This window comes from Apodemus sylvaticus, chromosome 18 (assembly GCF_947179515.1).
Source record: "Apodemus sylvaticus chromosome 18, mApoSyl1.1, whole genome shotgun sequence".
Taxonomy (NCBI): domain Eukaryota; kingdom Metazoa; phylum Chordata; class Mammalia; order Rodentia; family Muridae; genus Apodemus; species Apodemus sylvaticus.
In genome coordinates, this window is record NC_067489.1 from 12,292,335 (window position 1) to 12,315,121 (window position 22,787).

General features: G+C 40.6%; 1 protein-coding gene across 1 annotated transcript in view; it reads right to left on the reverse strand.

Moving 5' to 3' along the window:
• Csmd1 (CUB and Sushi multiple domains 1) overlaps positions 1-22,787 on the reverse strand; it is a 1,354,421-nt gene that overhangs the window by 798,235 nt on the left and 533,399 nt on the right. Inside the window, exon 5 of the mRNA XM_052162855.1 lies at positions 15,111-15,318. Within this exon, the coding sequence (XP_052018815.1) occupies positions 15,111-15,318 (208 nt within the window). The remainder of the gene's footprint in view (positions 1-15,110; positions 15,319-22,787) is intronic.

Sequence of the window (22,787 nt, forward strand, 5' to 3'; positions counted from 1 at the left end):
CAGCCACAGAGAAGGCCTCAGCCACAGAGAAGGCCTCAGCCACACCCACAGAAGCAGCCACAGCCACAGCCACAGAGAAGGCCTCAGCCACACCCACAGAGAAGGCCTCAGCCACACCCACAGAGACAACTTTAGCCACTCCCACAGTCACACATTCCCAAGAAGTAACTACACATAGGCTGCTTTCTTTAGTTCAGCTTTTTTTTTTTTTTCGTTTAAGCACAATTCTAAAATCTCATTTATTAAATATTCCCAGTTCATAGATTTATTCAGCACATATGCCTTCTATCTATTCTCTTGGAGTTCTACCTCCAATAAAGAGCATTATTGCAAGAAACCCGTGGATATGTCTGCAATTTAAATATTTTAATACATACTAAAATACAGCCTGAAACACATGCGCGCGCGCACACACACACACACACATACATACTCACACTCACACACTCACACACACACACACACACACACACACACACACACTCACACACACACATACACACGAGAGAGAGAGAATTTTCCTACGGTCTAACGAATAGGTGGAGAAATATTTGAGGAGAGTACTGTTGAGTAAAAAGTGTGGTCGGTCTGTCTCTGTGTCTCTCATCCTCCACATGGTGGTGTTGAAATTACTTTGCCCAGCTGGGTTCTAATTACCACTAATTGAACGCTCTGATATCAGTATAAAAGACACATTGTGAACATATCACATCAGTTCACTGGTTGCTAACGCTCTAAGGGACAGTAGGTACTTTGGGGAAACATCTGTCATTTTTGAACTCCGTTCATAATCTCTTCCCAGCGCTCCCATTAGCTTTAATGAAAGGAACAAGAGACGGGGTGAAACGGGGGCAGGGAGAGCAGAGGAAGTGAGTATTAGGGAAAGTGATTGCTGCCACAGGTCCCCCTGCTTGGGAGCTAAGCTACCTCCTTGAAGCTCTTACTTGCAGCAATTAGATGATGAGAAAAATGCTTATGAACACCTGAGCACACAGAGTCCCCTCCAGATGTGCACAGCAGGTTCTGTGCAACGCCCATGTCTGTGTGGCTCGACTCTGAGACTAAACGTGCAGTCTGCCCTCTCTTCCCATCTGTAACACTGGTTGCTGTTAAGTACTTTGAGAAACAACACCAATGGCATGTCCATTAAATACAGGACATGTTAGGTCAGAAGCTTGGGACATCGCCTTCCGCAGAAGTCGAATGTGGGGACTTCCAATGCTTTCCACATGCAGCAAAGGGTGTCCAATGCCGCTATCACTCATTAGCGCATTGTTATAGGGTCTAAGAGAGTGAATAATGAATGATACCAACGGTTTTGGCAAGGCTGCAGAGGCTACAGAGAGAGATGACTGTGGTCAGCAAATCTGTATTTAACTCACGCAGTGTAGTGTGTGGTATGGGATTGCTCTCATGGGGGGCGGGAGGTTCTGATGAGAAGGCTCAGCATCTCGACCCGGAGCAGAGGTCCTGAGTGAACCAGTCGCTATGTGATCTTGGATTTATAGCCTCCAAAACTGAGGAACATACTTTTCCTTTATGCCTGCCACATTCTGCTATACTGGCCAGAGGTACTCACATTCCCAGAAGGCACACACAATCCTACTGTACAGAAAGGTTTACTTCAAAGAGATGGTTTGTCTTCAATATTGTAGCATGCATACATGGCCTGTATCCCAGGAATTCAAATATTAAAACCAGAGAAAGCACCTCCCTGGTTATTCCACACTCTCCACAGGAAAGAATATTGCTTTCACGACTTTCAACAAATGGTTCTCGAGGATGACATATTTCTCCTACTTGATTACTGTTCTGTTTTCTGAGACTTTGGGCAGGGTGGCACAGGGTACTTTAGCTGAGACTGACCAAACTCTCAACCACCACATGGGCTGTGCACAGTAGTAGGACTGTTGACACAATCAGAGACTGACTCAAGGGGGAAATTGTACCCTTGCACTACCCACAGGTATATATGGCGGCTACCTTTGCACACTGTAATAGTACGTGTCAGCAAGCTGAAGTGTGACTTACTCCAGAATGCCAGGTTCAGTGCAGGGCTGTATGCTGATGTATTTTAACAGCACTAAGCAGCTCCTATCTCCTGTGGCTGGGAGAAAATAACCATGTTACTCCTCATCTCAAGCATTTGGGAAAGAAATACCCAACAAGTGGTCCTGCCTTCTTGCTTGCAGCTTCTTTATATCCTTTGTACTTGAGGCCTCTGGCTTTGTTTTCCCATTTAAACCCATGGCTAACCTCTGCCAGCCCATAAGAAACGGACTGAATTTTCTTTGTATCAAAGCCACATTACTCCCTTTTGGTCAAGCGCTGTGCAGTCTCGGTATGTGTGCATTTTACCCAGTTTCCAGAATGCTCTATCTGCTAGTCTCTTGAATTGTCTCCTAATTTCACACTTGCAGTTTTACCATACCCCAGGAGAGTGGTGTCATATATTCATTAAATGGGCAAGGACAGGAGGAGATGGTCCCTGTGGGGAATGCAGGACACATTCGTGCTTTCAGTGGGTCAGAAGGAAGATGGTTCCTTAAATGAAGATCTATCCTCTTTACCCATGGAGTTCTCTTTTATAAAACAGGACTCCCATAAACCATGCTGATCCCTAAGTTACACTGGCTCACCTCCTGTCAACCCTGGCTGGAACTCATGGTCATGTAGGTGAGGTTGTTTACATGATACTTCTAACTTTCAACCTTTCTGTCTGGAAAGTGGGGACAATAGTGGTCAAGTGGACTCATACATGGTTAGCCCTTAGAGTCAGCCTCTGCTTATGAACCAGAGCCCGGTATTATTACTACTAGTACCCCATTTTCCTAAAGAACAAGTAATTCACTGAACCGAGGTTTCCACATACTCTCTAGAACAGGGGAATCTATTCATAAGTGTGTCATGTATCTAGGACTATTGCTGAGAAAGACCATGTTTATCATATGCATCTCAGTGTTTCCAAACTAGTGAGGGTACCAGCACTGAAGAAGGTCTAGGAGAGAGTGAGGAAGAGGAACCAGGAAGGGGCAGGTGACTGAGAAAAATGAAGATGCATATCATATGCATCTCAGTGTTTCCAAACTAGTGAGGGTACCAGCATTGAACAAGGTCTAGGAGAGAGTGAGGAAGAGGAACCAGGAAGAGGCAGGTGACTGAGAAAAATGAAGGGAAGAGGAAACAGATGGACTCATAGGAGGTCATAACTTTTATTTCGTGGTGTCCTAAGCCACCAAAGATGCAGTGACATCACCAGCCCTTCCTGCTCTTCTTCATGATGAGCCCAGACTGATATCATAAAGTCCATTTTGCAAATAGAGAAAGAAGCTTGGCGAATAAGCGTACTAAAACACAATATGATGAATAGTGGGAATGGACCCCCTAATCCAGGTCTTCTAGGTCATTTCCCTTTAAACTCTAGTTTCAAGTACAGTGAATCTTCTTTCCATATCTAAAACAACATGAAATTTGCCTGCACAGATGGTAAGCCATCCAGAAATGATATGTAGGCTGTACTGGCTGGTTTTGTGGGTCAACTTGACACAGGCTGGAGTTATCACAGAGAAAGGAACTTCAGTTGGGGAAGTGCCTCCATGAGATCCAGCTGTGGGGCATTTTCTCAATTAGTGATCAAGGGGAGAGGACCCCTTGTGGGTGGTGCCATCCCTGGGCTGGTTTCTTGAGTTCTATAAGAGAGCAAGCTGAGCAAGCCAGGGGAAGCAAGTCAGTAAAGAACATCCCTCCATGGCCTCTGCATCAGCTCCTGCTTCCTGACCAGCTTGAGTTCCAGTCCTGACTTCATTTGGTGATGAACAGCAGTATGGAAGTGTAAGCAGAATAAACCCCTTCCTCCCCAACTTGTTTCTTTGTCCTGATGTTTGTGCAGGAGTAGAAACCCTAAGATATTGGGTATGAAGAATGCTGCCCAAGATGGACCCATGGGAAGATATCTTAGATTTTTAACATCTCTCCTATTTCCTTCCCTCACATGCTTTTCCCAGTACAGGGTGATCCACAGCCCATACTGTGCTTGGCTAGGGTCACATGGAGTATTTTCATGACAAGCTCCATGATTAGAGCCATGGGAGTGGTTGGATGTTCCTGGAGGAACCTTATTACAGTCCATCAGAAGAGTCAGCTACAGAAGAGTCAGCCCACAGAAGTTAAGAGCTATCAGGGCAGGAAAGGATCAGAGAGAACTTACATCATGAGCTGAGCATAGGACCCCCTCGTGATGACAGAGGGAAGTGTGACATCAAATCCTTCCCCCTAGTGTCTCCACTGAAGTATCACCCAGGGGCCCCGTTCACTGAACTTCCAAGTCACTGCAAAGAGAAAACTCAAACTCTGGCTGAATAGTTATTTTGCTAGGCAGTTTTAGCTTCCAAAGCACTTGGTGCTTTGGTTTTGAGCTGATAAGCCTGGACAAAGAGGCATTCCTGTCTCCTGGGTGCAATATTATATTAAATAGTAACTAAGTTATTTTGAATCCAGAAGTCAGTGCAACAAGGAAACACTCTTGCTAAGTACAATATTTTCCTTTTTCAGTTAAAATAAAAAAGCTATACTTAGACATCCCAGTTGAAGACACTTAATATTTGTTTCCTCAGTGACAATGATTTACTGATTAACAGCTCAGTGTCTGTATTAGATACTCATCCAACCATATACATACATGAGATGTATGTGTGTATTTATATGTGTGCTTATACACGTTTGTATGGATGTAAAGTGTGCATATATATTTACTTGTGTGTATATGGTATGTGACTTTCAAATGAAGCCTTTTAAATTAATACAGAATAGAATTTAGTGAGGACGTATGGGGTGGAGTGGTAATTCAGATATGGAGGAATAACTGACCACACAGATGTCTCTACCTACTTTTCCCCCCTCACTCTCATGCCATTCATAATTTTGAAAATATTGTAGTTTTATATCCCTTAGGCGAATCTTCAGAGAAAAGCACACCACAGATCCCCTGGCTAGCACAACATCCCTAGAAGGGAAGTACACTCATGGAAGGTGAATTGGCTCAACAGTGTCAACTTAACTATACTTGTTTTGTTGTTTGTATCCTGGATAAGGGACCATATGGAGGAGAGAGAGGCATGAGCAACAAAAGATGTATTTTGATATGTGTGTATGTATGTGTGCATGCACAAGCATGTGCATGTGTGTACATGTGTGTGTGTTTAGGTGTGTGTGTATGTGTGTGCATATGAGAGAGGTATGTAAAACATGTGTCTTGGAGATGGTCTCACTCACACCTGTGCAGAATCAGGACATCAGGTGTCCATCTCTGTCACTCTCTGCTTTCTTCCCCTCAGACGGAGCCTTTCATTGAACCTGAAGGCAGATGGGAGACCAGCAAGCTCTGGAAACCCTCCTGTCTCTATCCATGGAAGATCTTGGGTTATAGGAACATGGTGTTACACCCAGAGTTTTGTATGGGTCCTAAAAATTTAAACTCACACACAAGTGTACCTAAGAAAAATCACTTTCACTTGTTAATCCATCTCCCCAGTCTGATATTTGCAAATAATAACCAGGAGGATTCTGTTTGATTACTTGTAATTTAAATAATTTACAGAAATTTCACTTTTCAATCAACTAAGGCTACCTGACAGAAATTTCACTAGATAAATAAGGAATCCCATCAGGAGTCCCCCGTCAGGGATACAGTGAGAGTAGAACAAATCTAATTGTAATGGTGAGCTTCTCCCACTTGTCCCAGTTCAGGAACAAGAGGTACTTTTTTTTTTGTCACCCCTTCAGTCTTTTTCCAGAGAGTGGTAGGGTAAGTAGTATTTTATTCACAGATACTACCATTCAATGAGTTGTAGAAAAGCTCGAATTTCAAGTTATTATTTAATTATATGCATTCTCAGATTATGGAACTTAGTGTTTATTCATCCCAGCACAAAGGTACTGAAAATGAACTGCAATGATATTTCTGGCAAAAGACTATGAACAATGCAATCTACCCAGAGGGAGAAAACAGTATGGAAGGGGAATGGAGAAGAGCCCATAGCAGTGGAAGTAGGTATTGATGGAAATACTTCCCTGGGTTATTTATTGGGCTTTAGAATTGGGGTTGTATGGAAATAGAATTTACTGGAAGGATCTCTCCTCTTCAGAACTGGAACTTATGCCTGAGTTAATAATATATCTTGAGATCATTTTAAATTGTATATTCAATCCATTTCTACTGCATCTGGTTGTTGAAAACTAACCTGCCTTTAAGAAGACAATGGAAGGATCCCTAAACAAGTCATGAATTTCCCAATCCTCTGCTTTCACAGTCTAATCTATCTATTTGCATATTCAATTATGTATTTTCCTTGCCCCTGATGCAGAAGTGTGTGTGTGTGTGTGTGTGTGTGTGTGTGTGTGTGTGTTGGTATAGATGGTCCTTATCTATCCACCAACCTAACTGTAAATGGTCAAAGTCCTAGGGAAACATCTATTCACATTTTACTGCTAAATTTAGGATAACTTCAGCCACTTATGGCCTATTTCAGAAGACATACAAATATTATGTGTGCATATGTATGTATGTGTGTATGTATTATATGGTGTGTATTTGACACTTGTTAAAATTATTACATGATTTTATAGTTGATCACATCAAGAAGGAAATATAAGGAAGACTTCATGGTGTTACCACCTCAGAAAAATTGGGTTAAGCCTGAAGTAATTTTTTGGTGATTCCTCTGGTATCCACCAGCACCCAAAGCTATGAAGGGAATTTTTGGGTCACATCTGAATGTAAGCAGATGGTTTGACCTTCCTGATTTAAAGGTGGCAATGAGACAGATAAATGTGACGTTTAAACCCTGATATGTTTAAATGTAGAGATCCAGTTTGCCACTGCTCCTTTACAAATATCCCATGCCAATGGCAATGACATGCAGTATAAAAGTCTCAGAGGCCCACTTTTCTCATCTATAAAATGGGTGTAATCACATCTAAAGGGGCTGTGGCTGACAAAATAGTTCTTGCCTGGCACACAGAAATGCTCTGTAAATGTGGGCATTTAGTATAACTTTTAGAAAAGTATACGGCGCAAAAACGTTTTTAAGAAAAACACATTTTGATTTGTAAATGTAGAATAAGAACTACAAAAATACATTGGCTATATTCTTAGATAAGTTGCTAATGTATAGATGCCATGGAAAATTTCATATATATATATATATGAAATATATCCAAACCTATGTATATACATATATATGTGTGTATTCATAATATGTTTATCTTTATAATATTTATTTTGCTTACTTCCATAAAAATGTATATACAGTGTTCAGTATATTTGTAGAGTAAAATTTTTGCATTCAAATTTTTCTCTTTTGGCTCTTTTGCAGGAAAGCCTCTCTATGTGCATCAGGCTAACCACAAATTTACTAATTAGCCCAGCCTAGTTGTAAACTAGTGATTCACCTGTCTTAGGACACATGTGGTGGAATTACAAGTGTGCACCATCCTGACCAGGCCTGAATTAAAATTTGAAGTGCAATGTATAATAGAAACAATCATATTTACATTTAGGGCTGGCCACAAGCTCATTGTTTTTGTGCTCCTAAAAAAAAAAATAATAAAAAAAAAATAAATAAATAAAAAAAAAAAAAAAACGCTCTTTAACACCACACTTACCCAAATAGCCTGAAGGGGCCAAATTGCTAAGTCAAGAGAGATCAAGGTTGTAGAACAAAGAAGTATAAATAACTTAGGCAGACTGGAGAGAGCCCCAACAAATATAGCTGAATCTCACACATATCCCAAGATGCACAAAGAAAATAAACTCAATAGCAGTCATAAGTGCAAATGCTTTGGTTTGGGTAATAACCCTGAGGTGGTGAGAAGTTATGGAGTAGTTAGTTATGATCATCATTAGAACAAGCCAGAAGACATACCTTTGGGAGTGTCTTCCTCCTGGCCTTTTCCAGAGGCTGATTGATTGATTGATTGAATGATTAATATTTATATCCAAAATGCTTTTCTCAATTCTGGTTTCCCCTTAACAGAGACCTTCCCCTAACCCCTACCTCCTATTTTCCTCTGAAAGGGTGCCCGCTCAGAGGAGTATGCTGGGTATTCCACCACCCTGGTGCATCATCTGCCAGGAATGGAAAGCTGCCCTGAATGTGAACACCAACACTCCATGCTGTCTCTGAGTGAATAAAACCATAAAAATGTGAGAAAATTTACTATTATCCCTCTCTCTTCTTCCTCACTATGTCCTCTTTGCAGTCAGTGGCCCCCCTCCCCCACTGCAGCCAGAGGTGCCCTTCTTGCAATTCCCTCCTTGCCACCAGGAGCTGCACTGACAAGCAAACCTTTCTTAGGTTTCTTTGGCTGGCTATCTTGCCACAGCTACAGGAAAAGTAACAAATGTGGAAGGATTAGGGGACACTAGGGTGAAGGCAGGCAGTATCTCACTCTGTGCTATCCCTGAAGTTTCTGTAGAATGAATTCAAATTAAGCAGTTTCAATACTGTGGGTAGGAATGGGTGGCAAATCTCTCTGGATTTGGGGCAAGTGAGGGGAAGGACTGGAAACTACTGCTCACTGGAGTACCATAACCTTCTTCATTAGAAATTAAACATATACCAAGTCAATTATCAATTAAGGGGCACATTGGATAAACACTGTAGGCATCAATTGACCCTTCAAGGGTTCTTTGATACTCACTGGGCTGCTCCAGTGTCTTTGAAGTCTCGTTTTGACTTCGACCAGCTACTGATTAGATTGATTTAATAGTGAAATTGTGCTGGGTTAATGGCAGCAAAATAAAGTGCATTTTTAGACAGTGTCTTGTTTTTCCGTGGAGGAAATCATAGCCATGTCAGAGCTAGAGTGGGTCCATGGTTAGCTTCTTACTGAGCCTTATTCCTACAGTGAAAAACAATAAATGGGACTGTGGAAGTTCTCCCACACAAATGGAGAGAAGATTGATGGAGAGACATTCCATGGTGTTCCCTCTGCACATCTCCTATGGTATTGTTCATCTAGACCCTCTCTAATCATTATGCTAACTTTGTAAATACAGACCAGCATGGAATGGCCACATGGAGGCATGAAGGTGTGTAACCATACCAAGGTACAGGGAAGCAAGGCTCTTGAATAGAGACGTGGCCTAGGGCTAAGACAGGAGGATATGTTGGACTGGAGAACAGTAGATAGACTTCTTCTGTCTTGCCCAGGAAGACATGCTAAGGCTTCTTGATTCTTCCTGGGCAGTCTGAAGAAGGAACACTAAGCTTGGGGCAGGGCAAAATTTCCACAATTTTTCTTGTTCCCCCCTTACAGCCATGTGCAGCTGTGCACATTCCACGACACAAGAAGAGACCCCATGTCCCTTTTCCAGCCCCCTGAAATGAAAACACAATCCTGACTGTTTAACCTTCAAGTCTTAAGTTAGAAATTATAGATGACTAACTCAGATATGACATCAACTTTCATTCTTGTCATTCTTAGAGGCGCAGAATACACCATCGGATCACTAAAAGAGGATAAAATCAGACCATTTTGCTGCATTTAAAGACATTTGTTGAGGTTTTACTTTTATTAGATGCATTTATTTTGTATGTATGAGCATGTAGGTGTACCATGCACGTGCAGGTGCCTGCAGATATAAGAAGAGGGCATTGGACCCCTTGGGGCTGAAGGTATAGATGTTTGTGATCTACCAATGTAGGTGCTGAGACTTGAATCTGGGTTCTCTGTAAGAAGCAAAATCACTCTTAACCACTGAACAATCTCTCCAGCCTATTTTTAAAAATTACAGTAAAAACCATAGTTATAGAGCCTGTTGCAAGTCAACTAGAAACAGTGACTCTGTTCTTAAGCATCACTAGGAAGCCTATCAGATTATATGAAAATCTAAAATGATGATGATGATAATATGATAGAAATCAGTCTTGGTCAGTATGCATACAGGTGGTAAGGTTTAAATCCCGACATTCAATACATGTAAGTGTTTAGCAAATGAGATACACTATATTGAGGCTGCCACTACTGTAGTCATGGCAACTCAGAGCAAAGAAATTATAGCAGAGTTGGTAATTTCACTCAAAATGTAATGAAAATAAAGCTAATCCCATTATTATTCTCAACAATTTTCCATGTAGTTTCCTCTTGCTATGCCCTTGCTTGTTCATCCTGTCTTTAAAAACAGATTATTGGAAAATTGTACATGTGTGCCCTCTCTGCACTTATAGCCATTAGCACCATCCTCCTGCCTCGGAGGCATAACCTTGTTTTGGAGAAGAGGCCAAGTTCACCCTTCTCCCTACTTTTCTTACAATCCTGGAATGGATAAATCTTCTAAATATACCAATTTGGGCCATTAAACATTTCAGAGACTGTCACTAAAATTATAGTAAAATAATAGTCTTTTAAAAGATAAGCCAGATAATACACATTTGTATAAATCTTGAAAGCGTGTTCCCAATTATTCTATTTTAAATTTGAAGTGTGTTCATGTGGGCTTGACGGTTATTTAAGAAAACCATCTTTTTTCTTTTCAGCCTCCACTGAAGATTAACGGCTTGATCCATTTAAAGTAACACCCCATATGGACACGTCAAGGCAATTCCCTCTGTAATTGCAATAAGCACTGAATGTCACCAAAATAAAATAAGTAAGAAAGCCCTCTGTCCTCTCTCATGCAGTATACAGTGGTACATGGAGTTTCAGTGGACCTGTCTCCTCAACTACAGCATCCTCCACAAGGCACAAGGAGACTGTGTGGCTGAGTAAAAGTGCATCCCTGGCAGAGCACTGATGCTCTCCAAATGCTGTGTAGCTGGAGGCCAGGGCACAGTGATGCAGAGTTTGGTGGACTCAGACCCTGGGTTGGTGGCAGTTGCTTGGGGACCCTACTCTCTCTTGTCCTTATTGTGTCCCAGATTCTTTTTCATATAACAAAGGAGCTAAGAGTCCATAAGGGGACAACCATCCTTTAGGGCTCTTGCATTTCCAATAAATAGGGGCTCATAAATCATCATCATGAAGGTAGGGATACAACTTTGCACTGTCTACAAAGGGCAACCATGGGGACAGGTTAGGACAAGGTGCAGGATAGTTTAGGAGCAGAGTCTCTCTAATAACTATCCTAAAAAGGATCCGTAGAGATCTCAGAGAACTAAAGTAACTTTCCCCATTCTAATAACAAAAATAGGGGCTGTCTCCAAAGCTGAGCAATGTTTTCCTGACCAAGAACTTTTCCCACGGTTGCTTGTTGCCCGTGGGTTGTGGTAGCCACTGGGAAATGGTACAGAAAGGACAGGAGGGGGCAAGTAGGTACAGGTGAGGAAAAGGGCAAGAGAGAAGACTCACCTGTAAGGGATAAGAAAGTAAATAAAGAGCCTGGGGGAAAGGAGGGGAGTCAGAAGATGAGCAAAAGGGAAGGGAAGACTAAGTGGGAAAGGGAGAGAGAGGGGATGAAGGGATGAGGAGATTGATGATGAGAGGATGAGGGATCAGGGGATGGGCATGAGGGGATGGAGGGATGAGGGGATTGCAGATGAGGGGGTAAGGGGATGAGAAGGTGAGGGGTGAGGGCATGAGAGGGTGAGGGAATAGACATGAGGGGATGGACATGAGGGGATAGACATAAGGAGAAGGACATGAGGGGATGATATGAGGGAATAGACATGAAGGGATGACATGAGGGGATAGACATACGGGGATGACATGAGAGGATGGCATGAGGGGATGAGAGGGCGAGGGAATAGATATGAGGGGATGGACATGAGGGGATAGACATAAGGAGAAGGACATAAGGGGATGACATGAGAGGATGGCATGAGGGGAAGGACATGAGGGGATGACATGAAGGGATGACATGAGGGGATAGACATAAGGGGATGACATGAGAGGATGGCATGAGGGGATGACATGAGGGAATAGACATGAGGGATGACATGAGGGGATGACATGAGGGGATGACATGAGGGGATGACATGAGGGAATAGACATGAGGGGATGTACATGAGGGGATGACATGAGGGGATGACATGAGGGGATGACATGAGGGAATAGACATGAGGGGATGTACATGAGGGGATGACATGAGGGAATAGACATGAGGGGGTGACACGAGGGGATGACATGAGGGGATAGACATGAGGGGATGACATGAGGGGATGTACATGAGGGGATGACATGAGGGGATAGACATGAGGGGATGACATGACTGGATAGACATGAGGGTATGGACATGAGGGGATGACATGAGGGGATGTACATGAGGGGATGACATGAGGGGATGACATGAGGGGATGACATGAGGGGATGACATGAGGGGATGTACATGAGGGGATGACATGAGGGGATAGACATGAGGGGATGACATGACTGGATAGACATGAGGGTATGGACATGAGGGGATAGACATCCTGGGATGACATGAGGGAATGACATGAGTGGATAGACATGAGGGGATGAAGGGATGAGGGGAAGAGGAGATAAGACTGTGAAGGGACAAGGAGATGAGGATGAGGGAGTGAGAGGGTGAGGGAATGAGGGGATGGGCATGAGCAGATGAAGGGATGAGGGGAAGAGGGGTTGTAATTAGGGGGAGAGAATTCACGTATGATGAATAACAAATGAAATTAAGGAAGAGTAGAGGGAGGGAAGAGAGGGGTGAGGAATGGGAGGAAATTCATTTAGGATGAGTAAGGAAATGGAGAAATCCAGACAACGGGATATCCTCTGGCCCCTGAGGAGATCAGGGATTTTTCTTCTCTGTGACACTCACACAGGAAGGAGCTCCTCTCCTTTCTAGAGCCACAGTCATCTCCCTAGCAAATGCCTTGGATGCTCTTTATATTTTAGTTACTTATGTTGTCACCTGAACTTCCACACTCTTAGTGTTGCTTGGCAAAAGTCATCAATACACTCTATAAACACTAAGTTTATCCCCATTTTCCAATATCTTTCCCACTCTGACACCTTACAACAACACCATCAGTCAACACCCAACACCCAACACGTCCAGGTTCTCACAAATTTAAAGTTAACTGAGTAATTTCTGCAACTCATTTACCATATATTTTTCATTTTCAAACACTTTAAATAGTTATAAAGCAGTTCTCCATAAACTATTTATGTAGTTAAAAAGAAGTGTCTGGAGCACCTGCTACTACCGCAATAATTGGTAGAATGTCGGCACACGATTAATGACTTTGTTTCATGAACTTAAAAGGCATTTAAATATGGCTTCCTAGGGCCTGATGTAAGGTCAACATGTGACTGGTAATGAGACTCAGGGCTTTCAGTCAGCATTATTGTTCATAACTCTGATTCTCAGTAACACTGGATACATAAGAATTCTAGCAAATACATGAGGTTGAAGAAGAATGGCTGATGTCCAAGTTTTATTCAAAGTGAATAAAATAGTACAGTTCATGATAGTGATTGTGGAGCATCCTAAAACCAGCACACAGTGGCATGTTTCACAACGGCATTTTTGTGCTTCGTCTGGGTTGATTCCCACATCATTCTTGCCCCAGTTCTCCCCTTGTACTCATCCATCGTACCTTCCACATTCTCTCTTCTCCTATCTGTCCTGTGTTCAAATATCTTCACAATATCTTCCTTAAAGCCTTTATACCCATCATGGCCTTCTTTCTAGTCTTCCGACTTCTGCATTCACACACACACACACACACACACACACACACACACACACACACACACACACACTAATTTTATTGTTTTATGTGCATGAACATTTCTCCTACATGGATATCTTTCTAAATCTGGGGCACCTCAATTAATGTATTTTTTCAAGGTATATCCATTTTCTGTAAAGTTTATTTTTCTTTAGAGATGAATAAAATACCACCGAGTTTATGTGCCACATTTCCATTATGTATTATTAATCTACTCAATATCTATTGGTGGACATTTAGGTTGATTAAATTTTTTTTTGTCCTGTAGATAGAACCACAGTAAATATGGATGTGCAAATGACTCTAGTAAGATGCAAAGTAATTTGGGTGTGTGCCCAGGAGTCATACAGCTGTGTTCTAATGAAGTTCTATTTTTGTTTTTACTTCTGTAATTGGAATAATATTTAACATAAGAGAAATAAAACTCAAAGGGGAATGTATGTATTCATTTTTTTGAACACAGAGCTTCCAGTGGTGGAAAACCATATGACTCAGTTCCGTGTTAAGGACTGGTGGAAGAGGATCTCATTCTAGCTCCTTACACATTTAGCCTCTTCATTCTTTCATCTCCAAACTCAAGTCAAGACTGAAAGCCATCAAAATATTGTAGCACTTCCTCTACTAACTCTTCTGCTGTACACACATGGCTAGATCTTCCTGTGATTGTATATTCTCAAATTACCTTATGACTCAAGACCCAAACTAGAGGACTGATGCAACTTTAACATACCAAAATTATTTAAATAATTAAAACAATAGAAAGTTCAACTGGCCACAAATTGCACAGATATATGATCAGAAGCTGGAATCAAGCCATATTATAGCTGCTCTCTTAATTTTCCACTTTAGAACTGTGCCTGCGGGACACAGTGAATGCAGCTCTGTCATGAGCATGGCTACACTCGAGTGTCCTTTCTGTTATATACTCAATCCCTGTCCTCCAATTGGTCAGATGTGTCACACCTCATGCTAGAGTCCATGTTAACTCTGTTTGAGATACGTTCTCACAGGTGGTTCTGGAGTTGTGTGCACCTCTTCACAGAGGGACAGGGACAGTATTATCACATTCCTGCTGTCAAGTTCCTTACCATTTTGCAAGAAGAGAAAAATAAACCTCAAAGCCTAAAAACATCCACTCAAACTGTGTCATCTCTAGATGAGCACCAAAGCCAAGAGGTCCTCCTAAGAACTTCCTGGAAAGATTGGAGTATAACATGAAAAAAGAAAAAGCATCTCAAGTTTTCATGCCTTTTCTAACTTCAACTGCTGGTACAGAAACTTCTCAGACACTGGAACCGGTTCTAACAATACTATCAGTCAAGTTGGCCACTAATTCTTCACTACCATCACATAGTGGATCCTCTTTCTCCTGCAAAAACAATGCGAAGACTACGGAGAGCTCACATGACTATCCAAACTCACCATATAGATGGCGCTTCTGTCCCGCTGATTTCTAAGAAGTCATATCCTTCCTCCAGCTGGAAGTCAGTAAAAACAAGAGCAATGGTGTCCCCAGGCTCAGCCAAGATGGTCCATGTGCAGTCAGCATTGTTTTCATACTCTGAAGGGAAGTGAGGGCTGGATATGGAACCGCTGGTTCCCCTTAGGGTTCCCCCGCAGGCTCCCTCAGCTGCAGGGGCAGAAACAAAAAGGCAACTCAATCATCAGACACCTGTCATAACTAAGCATGTTCATAAATGCCCCTCTTAACCACCCATAAAATGTTTCTGAATTTAGAATGAAGGTAATCTAAAGAGATCATTTCTAGGTAATTAATTTAGCTTCCTAGGTGGTGTGTCAAAGTCAAAGGTTAATTTACAGTATCAAGCCAATGTCATAGAGGGAGAAATAATAAAACAGTCAAGAAAGTGGATTTAGCATATAAGTAAATACCCAAATATACACTGAAATGCAAATAAACTCTTCTTAGGAAGATGCAAGACAGGTCTTTATATTACTATTTACTGAGTATGTAACTGCACAGTATGTTGACACTTGTAAACATTACTATAAACTGTCAAGTTTTATGCATTTATACATCATATAAATAAAGGATCCTTAACAAACAACATAACTTTACTCAATATTTAGAATTTATTCTCCTCTGCAGTTTCTTTGTGGGCTCACAAAATTAATTGCTTCAATGTAAAACCACATGCAAAAAGAGCAATACCAGGTTTATTACATTTCATTTATAAAATACTGCTTATGAGTGGAGCTAGAATCCAACATCATCGTTGAATGGCTGAGATGTGTTCATTTAAATACAACTTTTGAGCTATATATCCATGTAAAAATTGTAATTATTGCCAGGTCATCTCTTTCACTTTAGAAGAGAAATGACTGGTGTTTAAGGATCCTAATACTCTCTTTTGGTGATCTACAAGCTGCAGTTTTATGAATGGAAACTCATGTGGCTGGGTTTAGGTAGAGGCTAGCAGAAGTCTAAACTAGAAATTTGCACAATAAACTTTTCTGGATTCATTTGGCAAAGTCCTCAGTAACCAGAGTTATATGGAAGCTGTGTGGGGACAGTACTATGCCCACAGTATGGCTGTTTGCTGACGCTGAGCACAGGGTGCTCCAACCACATGCAACCCACTGTGGAAAGTATCAACTACTCTCCGGGTTGTCTGTGAAGCCCTTGTAGAATTTGACTATGGGTCTTGTGAACTCAAAGGCATTTTATTATGGTAACATGTGAGGGGAGGCAAGCTGTAAAGTGTTACCATCTAGAATGACCTCAAATTCCATGCTTCTTCCTGCCATGTGTGAATAAACCAATGGCTTCAAAAGTCACTTGAAGGTTTCCTGGGTTTAAAAAGTCAAACTTGACCAAGATGCACAAACACTGTGGCCTGCACCTCCTCAAGGAGCAGAAAAGAGGCACATTTTCAAGACCATAGTGATGAAGAAAAAATGACATAAGCAGGAAAAAGATAAAAAATTAAGCAGAGGAAGGAAAAATAAAAGAAGTGGACAGTGATGAAAATATACAACATTTTCCTTAATCTATACTTGTGATCGAATTTTATATATTTTATATAGGTATTTCAAAACCAAAAGAAAAATTTCAAATTAGTTATAATTAGATTATCCCTAATTCACATTCAAGTTTATTATATTTATTTTATTGTGTGTGTTCTCTTCTGAGACATGGTGTCAATATGTTGTCTTCATTGACCCCAAATATGCTGTGTAGGTTTAGACCATTTCATAGTGTGCTACCAATCTGTGAGCATAGTGCTTGTCCTGGAGAATTGCAGAACTCTTATAATCTGACTCATAAGTATCTCGGGAATTTTGTAAAAACACACAGGCACAGAAGTTTATGAAAAAAGTTTTCTATTATTACATCACATTTGCTGTAGATGGAGTGTTGATTGCTTGTCTAAAGAAAAAATATATCTATCAACCACGAAATGTTAAGAAGGCTGTGGAATAAAATAACAACATCAACTAATTATTGTTAAAATTGATACATTTAAAGACTTTATTCCAAAACACACAAAGTGTAATGCATTTACTGTTTGTAACATGGAGACAAAAATGAGTTTATAACATTGTAATTTTTAAAGACATTTGGAGGTCATCAAATGTTAAGTATAAGTGCTATACCAAAGCACTTCTCACAGTGCTGTAAGTGGAGAGCTTAAATTTAAAATGTTTATTCAAGACATATACATATACATATACGTATTCATACACACATATATCAAAATCAATAAATGAAAGATTTGGGGGGGAAATATTCTTGGGATTCGGTTCTAATTACAATTGACAATCCACTTTATCTGAAATTCATGAGCAAAATAGAAATGATGAAGCAGTCGCTCATGTTCCTTTCTTTTCTATCTGCATGTGCAAATGAGGTTGTCACAATATTACATTTCCATTAAATGAAGCATAAAAAGAAATTAGTAACAACTCACAACTAATTTTCATGGAATATATCATGATCTACATTTTTGGACTTTTTTCAGTGCCCAGGAATATTCCTATGCTTTAAAAATCTATGAGACTTTGACAGCTACTCTTGTAAGTCTGCTCTGCAGCATGTGATGCATGGTGCTGTCTTCTGTTATTCTCCACCATTCTCTAAGATCCAAAGCCATGACTGGCTATTAACCCTTCAGCACTACAGACAGTGTTAGGCCTCTGAGGCTTGAGTCAAGGGAAAGCTGCTGAGAACAATGTAGCCAGTGAAATCACAGTGAGCATTTCTTGATTTGCTGCCACTAGGTGCAGAATAAATAAATCAAGTCTCCAATGACCCCCAAGATACATGTATAATTGTTTGCTTTTAATGCACCAGATAAAGAAGAAAATTGTATTCTAGAAGAGCATGGCTGAAATTGAGACTTTTTAGTCTTAGCTGTACTGGGGTTTGGGTCCATGGACATATTTGTTGTTGTGGATGCTGCTGCCCTCTGTCTGTAGGAAGCTTGCTATCATCAGAAGTCATGATGATGATTGCCGTGACTGGGCTGAGTTGTAGTAAGTGCTAATTCCAGCAACACTCACAAGAGTTCTTTGTAGACCCTCTTTCCTCTGCCTCAAACTCTGAGTTAATTCATGCTCTTACCAGTTCTGCTTGGAGACATAGACTCCAAACTCATAGTACTATGAGATGTAATACTGTATTAAAATGGTACAGTAGCTTTGAGTCTATAGCAGATATTGGTTAGATGTTTAACTTATATAAATATTAAATTATATAAGTATAAATATTAATAATTAAATATTAAAACAATGGTGATATTCATGGGTTTTTCAAAGGATATGTTTCCATAAAGCAATTTGATCTAAGAAAATAAAATATTATTTGAAAACGATCTCATTTTGATACATTTTACATAATGGTATTCCATAAGTAAATAAATAAAAAAAACAAGTGAACTAAAAAAGAATATAGCTATCTGATTTGTCCAAGTTAACTGATTATTATCTTCAGAAAGACATAATAATCAGCTTTATAGTCAGAGTACTGTGGTGTATAGTCCTCACTAACTCATCTCTAACCTCAAGAAATTCATGTGTGGCAAATAAAAGTTAAATATCCTCACATTGATAATTCAGGTAGAGATGAATCTATTGGCTGAAGTGTGTTACAAGTGTAGTCTGAAACTATGAGAAAAAACATAAGTCTATGTGGAAATATGTTATGTTTTAATAAATGTTTTACTTATTATCATATGGAAGACACTGGAATATTAAGGATGATTATAAAAAAGCTAAGTCATTCTTGGCAATATTTAAATATATATTAATATATTAGAGATTTCTTACAAGATGACATATTACTATTAAAAGCTTAAAATATTGCTGGTGTTTTATTGTTGATCAGCATTTGAGGGCTGAAAGAAACCCATTTTGCTGTGAAATTTAGTATAGAACACATAGTTTTAAAATGAATGACAGCTGCTAACATCAATTATTTAATTCAGCTTTTTGGAAACTTTTATCCTAAGATTTATACATGGAAGTGTGATAGCAGAGCCAAAGGCATGGATATGGTTTCCACAGAAGACTTCTCACTTGGAAATCATTTTTTAAACCTATTCTATGTCCAATTTTTATAACATATTCCATTTTGCTCAAAGGTTGACCAACTTAAGTAAGTCTGAATTTGTCTGAGTTAAACCAGACAGAAAACAATATTTTCAATGAGAGATGTGCCAACTTGACTGGTTTCTGTGAGTGGGAAGTGACTTTGAATGCCAACAAAGGGTACATATTTATATTTTTCCTTTGGAAATTTTGAAATTATTCTCACATTATTTAAAGTGAGAAGTCTTATTCTCAATATAAAATGTCCCTTTCTGGGTATTTGTCTAATTAAAATCTATGTTATATACACAGTTCAAAACATCACACAGAATGTGGTTTAGAAGCTTAACTTTGCCATGTCATAAAGAATTGAAAACTCTCAGATCTGCAAAGAGAGTGAGTCATTTATATGAGGAGCAGAGCAGCTAGATTGTATGATAATCCCATGTGTGCACTGAAGGTCTGTAATTCCTGACACCAGTCCATGAAGTCTCCATGTCAGGGTTAACTTTATAAAATGAAATATTTGCCAGGGCATCTCTCTTCTACTTAAGACATATACCTGCGGTCAGTCAGTTACAAGAGACTCGCCTCCATCTTGGATCTCTGGCGCCAGAGAAATCAGACAGACTGAGGTACGCAAATATAACCCAAGGCCAACATCTCAGGGGTCTAAGCCAGACAGGCATTGACCTGCACCCAGGCCCTGGGTTGTTGGGGGGGGGCATCGTTGTGCAAACCCGGCCAGGAGGTTGTTTGCCCGGCCCAGCGCTCTGCCATTTTGACTATAGGACAAAGTCAGCTAAGAGTCATAGCCCGAGGCTAACATAGTGGGGGGGGGGCTGGAGGGGGGGATGAGGGGGTGGAGGGGTGGGGGTTGGGGGTGGGGGGGTGTCTAAGACTGACAGGCCTTGGACTGACCCCAGGCCCTAGGCTGCTCAGTGGGCCATATGTGTGCCAACCCGGCCAGGAGGTTGTTAGCATAACAGACTCTCCCAGCACTTTCAGGGAGCACACACACCGTCCTCCTGGCCACCTGAGAGAACCAATTAAGACTCATAGGCCGAGGGGAACTTTGCTCAGGCCTTACCCTGCCAGGCTTTTGCCTAGACGCAGGGCCTCAGCAGCTAGGCTAGCCTTGTGTGCACCAACCAGGTTGGGAGATCGGCTGCCCAGCAGAGTGACCAGCACTCAGAAAAAAGTGACCAGCACTCAGAAAAGGTCCCGCAGCATAGACCATCAGCACTCACTGAAGGAGCAAACGGGCACCGCCTCGTTCACACAGACAACCTGGAGCAAGGCACACTAGGGCTCCAAGGGCACCCAAGAGGAGGACAGCACATCAGCAATCTGTAACAGGGGAAACCCAGTCATCCAGTGTTGCAGAAATAGCCCTACAGCATCACAGGAGGAACAAATACCAGCCAGAGACAAGACCAACTAACACTAGAAATAGCAAGATGGCAAAGGGCAAATGCAGGAACACTACTAACAGAAATCTAGGCAATATGGCAGCGTCTGAACCAAACTCGCCAACATCAGCAAGTCCTGGTTACACAAACACACCAGAAAAACAAGTTTTGGATTTAAAATCACTGTTCATGATGCTGCTAGAAGAACACAAAAAGGACATAAATGAATCTCTTAAAGAAATACAGGGGACCATTCTAATATCAGATAAAATTGACTTTCAACTCAAAGTCATCAAAAGAGACTCTGAGGGACACTTCTTGCTGGTCAAAGGAAAAATACAACAAGAAGAACTCTCAATCCTGAACATCTATGCTCCAAATGCAAGGGCACCCTCATTCATAAAAGAAACTTTATTAAAGCTCAAAGCACACATTGCATCTAACACAATAATTGTGGGTGACTTCAACACTGCACTTTCCTCAATGGACCCGATCAGGAAAACAGAAATTGAACAGGGACACAGTGAAACTAATTGAAGCTTTGGACCAATTAGATTTAACAGATATATATAGAACATTCTATCCTAAAGCAAAAGAATATCCCTTTTTCTCAGCACTTCATGGTACCTTCTCCAAAATCGACCATATAATTGGTCACAAGACAGACCTCAACAAATATAAGATGATCGAACTAATCCCATGCCTCCTATCAGATCACTATGGAGTAAAAGTGGTCTTCAATAGCAACAAAAACAACAGAAAACCCACATACACATGGAAACTGAACAATATTCTACTCAATGATACCTTGGTCAAGGAAGAAATAAAGAAATTAAAGACTTTTTAGAATTTAATGAAAATGAAGACACAACATACCCAAATCTATGGGACACAATGAAAGCAGTGTTAATAGGAAAACTCATAGCCCTGAGTGCCTCCAAAAAGAAAATGGAGAGAGCATACACTACCAGCTGAAGGACATACCTGAAAGCCCTGAAACAAAAAGAATCTATTTCACCCAGGAGGAGTAGAAGGCAGGAAATCATCAAATTCAAGGCCGAAATCAATCAAGTAGAAACAAAGGGAACCATACAAAGAATCAACAAAACCAAGAGCTGGTTCTTTGAGAAAATCAACTAGATAGATAAATCCTTAGCCAGACTAACCAAAGGGCACAGAGACAGTATCCAGATTAGCAAACTTAGAAATGAAAAGGGAGATATAACAACAGAAACTGAGGAAATTCAAAAAATCATTAGATCCTACTACAAAAGCTTATACTCAAAACAACTGGAGAATCTGGAGGAAATGGACAGTTTCCTAGACAGATATCCAACACCAAAACTAAATCAGGATCAAATAGATCATCTAAATATTCCCATAACACCCGAAGAAATAAAAAGGGTCATAGAAAGTTTCCCAACCAAAAAAAGCACGGGACCAGATGGCTTCAGTGCAGAATTCTATCAGACCTTCATAGAAGACCTAACACCAATACTCTTCAAACTATTCCACAAAATAGAAACAGAAGGAACTCTACCCAACTCATTCTATGAAGCCATAATTACACTGATACCAAAACCACACAAAGATCCAACAAAGAAAGAGAACTTCAGGCCAATTTCTCTTATGAGTATTGATGCAAAAATAATAAAATTCTCGCCAACCAAATCCAAGAACACATCAAAACGATCATCCACCATGATCAAGTAGGCTTCATCCCAGGGATGCAGGGATGGTTCAATATAAGGAAATCCATCAATGCTATCCACTACATAAACAAACTCAAAGAAAAAAAACATATGATCATCTCATTAGATGCAGAAAAAGCATTTGACAAAATTCAGCATCCTTTCATGCTTAAAGTCTTGGAAAGAACAGGAATTCAAGGCCCATTCCTAAACATCGTTAAAGCAATATACAGCAAACCGGTAGCCAACATCAAACTAAAAGGAGAGAAACTTGAAGCAATCCCACTAAAATCAGGGACTAGACAAGGCTGTCCTCCCTCTCCATATCTTTTCAATATAGTACTTGAAGTTCTAGTTAGAGCAATTAGACAACATAAGGAGGTCAAGGGGATACAAATTGGAAAGGAAGAAGTCAAATTATCACTATATGCAGATGACAGGATAGT